The 4,830-nt window shown below is 36.0% G+C and overlaps 1 protein-coding gene across 2 annotated transcripts in view; it reads left to right on the top strand.

Moving 5' to 3' along the window:
- Positions 1 to 4,830, top strand: part of LOC107743893 (DNA excision repair protein ERCC-8-like) — a 10,517-nt gene that overhangs the window by 1,544 nt on the left and 4,143 nt on the right. The window contains exons 3-8 of one of the 2 annotated variants that reach the window (XM_016557341.1): positions 261 to 362; positions 488 to 611; positions 1,168 to 1,249; positions 2,493 to 2,585; positions 2,932 to 2,998; positions 4,332 to 4,435. In XM_016557341.1, coding sequence (XP_016412827.1) covers positions 261 to 362; positions 488 to 611; positions 1,168 to 1,249; positions 2,493 to 2,585; positions 2,932 to 2,998; positions 4,332 to 4,435 — 572 coding nt within the window. The remainder of the gene's footprint in view (positions 1 to 260; positions 363 to 487; positions 612 to 1,167; positions 1,250 to 2,492; positions 2,586 to 2,931; positions 2,999 to 4,331; positions 4,436 to 4,830) is intronic. The other variant, XM_016557342.1, reaches the window with a different exon arrangement.

The raw sequence follows: 4,830 nt of genomic DNA, 5'->3' as shown, positions 1-4,830 counted from the left end.
TGTGTGTGAAAATATTCAGATGTAACCCCCTTTGTAATCTTTAACATTTTCATAAGTAACTGTAATTTAACTACACATTTTTTCTTAGTAACTGTAACAGATTACGGTTACATTTATTTTGTAATTAAATTACGTAATTCCGTTACATGTAACTAGTTACTCCCCAACACTGCATTTAACACACAATTATTTTCTAGTGATGACCCCATATAACAAAGAGACAATAAATACAGCAAATGTCTGGCCTTTTTGCATTCCAGTATGTTGTCAGGTGGATCTGATGGCATAATTGTGATCTATGACTTGGAAAACAACAGCAAGAAGCCTCAATACACTTGCAAAGCAATCTGCACAGTGGGCAGGTCAGTATGGCTCCCTTCTCATTCACAGTGATCCAATGATCACCAGATGGCAGTATGATATTTTCTGATTTTAATGTGTGCTTACATGTCATGTGTGACTTTCACATCTCTGTTTTTCTGTGAAGGTCCAGTCGACATGTGCATAAATTCAGCGTTGAAACAGTGCAATGGTACCCGCACGACACCGGTATGTTTGTATCCAGTTCGTCTGACAAAACCATGAAAGTCTGGGACACAGAAACTCTTAAGGTGTGTGTATGTCCTTGTCCTCAAGATTACTCATTCATTTTTTCTGCTCTTTATATTTCTAATAATATTTAGTGTATATATATATATATATATATATATAATGCTATTTTCATTTCTGGTTAGATGCTAACTGCATTTCATTGGCTTTGTCCTTGTACTCTGCACAATGAAAATAATGTTGAATCTAATCTAAGTTTACATGACCACCTGCTTTTACCCAGTCCACAAATTCCCCATAGTGTTTTCACAAATGCAATTTAGCCAACCATCCCACAACTGAACGCAGTAAGCAATTGTGGAACCACCAATCTGCTCAAACAGTGGCTCCTCTGTGGTGTCAAATGTCCCTTATCTGTTGGCCCTTCATCTGGCATTTGCATTGTAACTAACACACAGGAATGGTGCCCAAGCAACATTCAATGCCTTTTGCTCCCTTAAGCACATCTAACATGGGTGTATATATGTGTATTTTCCTTTTAAAATATTATTCTTCACATTAAGTTTCATTGAATATGAATGGTTATTTATTAATTATTAATTAATTGATTTATTTCAGCCAGCTGAGGAGTTCCAGTTTGATGGCAATGTCTACTGTCATCACATGTCTCCTGTAGCCAGGAAGCACAGTCTTGTAGCAGGTGTGTTCTCTGACCAAACCAAACCTTCTGCATGGGGCTGTTCTTTTGCAATTCTGAGCACTCATTACTCTTTGATTTGATTCTTTTGTGTCATTGTTTCAATCAGATGTTAATAATCTAGAATCCTTGGAGCTGTAGAGTAGCACATTCATGGCCTTCAAAAAAAGAGTTTATTGCTAAAATGTATGTTTTAGATGGATGTTCATATCTGCTCTAGAAAATTATTTAGGTTAAAGTGGAAGAATTTAAGAGAACTTTATCATCATTATCATTAAATGGGGAGACAGCGAAACATTTCCTGTTTTAGATATGAGAAGTGAGGAATCCAGGCACTTATCTCCTAATCAAGAAGGACAGGTTATGAACACCTCAATGTCCCATTGTCTTCTTTTCTCTCTTTCTTTTTGCTTTTTTTTCTCACTGCCAGAGTTTCAGTAATTGATTTCCCCACGTCCATTTTTTTTCCAGAAAAAACATACTGGTATTAAGGAGACTTTTTCTTAATAATCTTCCATAGTATAGTAAGCAGTAACATGCTACTGTTTATATGCTGAATAACCAAATACAACCTTCTCTATAATGTCATATTTATCATAAGTTGGGATCTGCCCTCATACATACTTTTGTACATATGATCAGTCTTTTTGTCTTCACTGAATTATCTTTACAGAGTAAAGAGCTACAAGAAAAATTACGTCAAGTGTGACATCAAGGCCTTTACAGAATTTTGCAACTGTTTCCAACTTCATGCATGTCAAAAATTATTCATATTGGGTGTTCTCTGAGTGTTTGAAGCATGGTTTGCATTAACATTTCTGATAACTTTGACCAGACAGCTCTAACTAACACCTCCAAGGTTTTTCCATGTTTTTGATAACTCCTGATTCCAGTTACTGGAGATCATCAAAACGTGTATTTGATGAAGAGTTGTTATTCAAGTAGATTGTATCTGTCTGTTTGTGACATAGTTAAAGATCTGGTCAATTTTTATGACCAGTTTATGCCGGAAAACCTGAAGGGCTCACATACTGCATAATCAGAACCATTTTTAAGATCATATTCCACATTTTCCCAAAAGCTTATAATTTGTATTCCAGTACATAAATCTTATAAAATAACAAAAATATTGTGCCATTACATATAACATATATTGATGTGTTCAATGCGTTTTCCCCTTAACACTGGGCTCAGAACTCCTACAATAACAGTGTGTCTGAGCTGTTGTGTTATTCTTCTCACTCAGCTCTATTGTGCTCTGTGTTGGCAGTTGGTACCAAAGACCCCAAAGTGCAGCTTTGTGATCTGAAGTCTGGGTCGCGCATCCACATCCTTCAGGGTGAGTAATGCCTGTTGTTTCTGAATGGAGACAGCCCTGGTGAAGGGTGATTGTTCTCTCTTAAAGGCCAAAGGCTCAAATGTTTTGAACAGACATGGGTTATTGAATCCTGGCCATATTAGCAACAATTTCCCCCAGAAAGTTCAAAAGAACAGCATTTATTTGCGATAGAAATCTTTTGTAACATTATAGAACGGTTACAAAAATGTTACACATTAAAGTTTGATCAATTTAATGTGTCCTTGCTGAATAAATATATCAATTTCCTTTAAAAACAAATTACTGACCATGAACTTTTGAATGGTAGTATACAAACATTGAGAGTTGGTTAATGTGTCCCTGACAGGTCACAGGGGCGAGATCCTCTCAGTCAGATGGTCTCCACGATACGATCACATCCTGGCCACTGCCAGGTAAGCACTTCCACACCTGCACAAATGTTAATGCACTCACCTTTCCTTTGCTACTATAACAATAAACAGCCACATCTTGTGCTATTTGATGCTGGTTTTTTTAATCTATTGAGGATTCTTTAGTCATTTGAAGCCTTTTGGTTATGGTAAATTTAGTTTTTTCTATATTCAAGTCACATGCAGTTTTATATGCATATTGCTATCAGTCTCCTCAACAAATTCAGCGCTCATCTGCTGTTTGCGGTGCATTTGATTTGTAGATTATTATGCAATGCAAATATATTTCTGATGTATTATATTTATTATTTGTAAATATAAAAATAAAAGTATATATAAAGTATGTACATTTGTAAAAATATAAAATAGAATTTAAAAATATTTTATATCATATTTTACTTTTCTTCCAGTGAACACAGCACACAATGGGCGAGTGAATGGATTGTGCTTCACAGCTGACGGACTTCATCTCCTCACTACTGGGACAGATGATCGCATGCGCCTGTGGAACAGTGGCACAAAAATGTTACACATTAAAGTTTGATCAATTTAATGTGTCCTTGCTGAATAAATATATCAATTTCCTTTAAAAACAAATTACTGACCATGAACTTTTGAATGGTAGTATACAAACATTGAGAGTTGGTTAATGTGTCCCTGACAGGTCACAGGGGCGAGATCCTCTCAGTCAGATGGTCTCCACGATACGATCACATCCTGGCCACTGCCAGGTAAGCACTTCCACACCTGCACAAATGTTAATGCACTCACCTTTCCTTTGCTACTATAACAATAAACAGCCACATCTTGTGCTATTTGATGCTGGTTTTTTTAATCTATTGAGGATTCTTTAGTCATTTGAAGCCTTTTGGTTATGGTAAATTTAGTTTTTTCTATATTCAAGTCACATGCAGTTTTATATGCATATTGCTATCAGTCTCCTCAACAAATTCAGCGCTCATCTGCTGTTTGCGTAATGTGAGTGAATGAGAGTGAGATAATTAGCCATTGGGGACTTTTGAAACTGTCCTTTCTGCCTGGAAAATTAAGAAAACAGAGCTGTGTGGGAAAGCCTTCTGCAAGATTTTTTGTAAAATCTATTTTACAAGTAAACTGCTGAACCAAGGCTCTTTCAAGCATATAAAAAAGGAAGACTTTCAGGCATTTTGGCATCTGTATTGTTTGGCATCTAATTCCCAAATGAGATTTTAGCATTACATGAACAGAGGGATCGAACTTGTTTAAGGCCAGTTCTGAATCTGACCTGACCATCTGTAAGTAATTTATTCATCTTGCATTATTGATATGAACTCTTGTGCAATGGATTTCCCGATAGCACTGACATTAGGGTCCGTATCTGGGATGTGAGAAGAGCCTCTGGGAGTCTTTTTACTTTGGACCAGCACAATGGGGACAAATCCAAGGCCTCATCTGAAGCAGGTGAAAGCACACTTGTTTCATCAAGCCTGTGTTGTAATCTTTATATGAACTGCAATCTGTTGTAATCAGTTAAATTTGTACTTAAAAACATTTGAGAGCTAGTTCATGTAGCTGTACTGAAAATATTATTTACTGCTTGCAGCAAATGCAGCAGGTGGAACTGAATGAAAGCAATAACCTCTGTGTGTAAAGATGCTGACAGCTCATATTGCAGCATCAGACAAAAGAGATGTTTATATGCTTTACAAACCTGTCTGTAATCACCCTCATTATACTTATACATATTTTTTTTATTTTCTTCTGTCACAGAAATCAAATAAAAATAAAATGAACACACACAGACACACACATATATATATATATATATATATATATATATATATAGTCCAGTTAAT

This window comes from Sinocyclocheilus rhinocerous, unplaced genomic scaffold (genome assembly GCF_001515625.1).
Source record: "Sinocyclocheilus rhinocerous isolate Xijiao unplaced genomic scaffold, SAMN03320098_v1.1 scaffold377, whole genome shotgun sequence".
Classification (NCBI taxonomy): domain Eukaryota; kingdom Metazoa; phylum Chordata; class Actinopteri; order Cypriniformes; family Cyprinidae; genus Sinocyclocheilus; species Sinocyclocheilus rhinocerous.
This window is presented reverse-complemented; position numbering and strand designations above follow the sequence as displayed.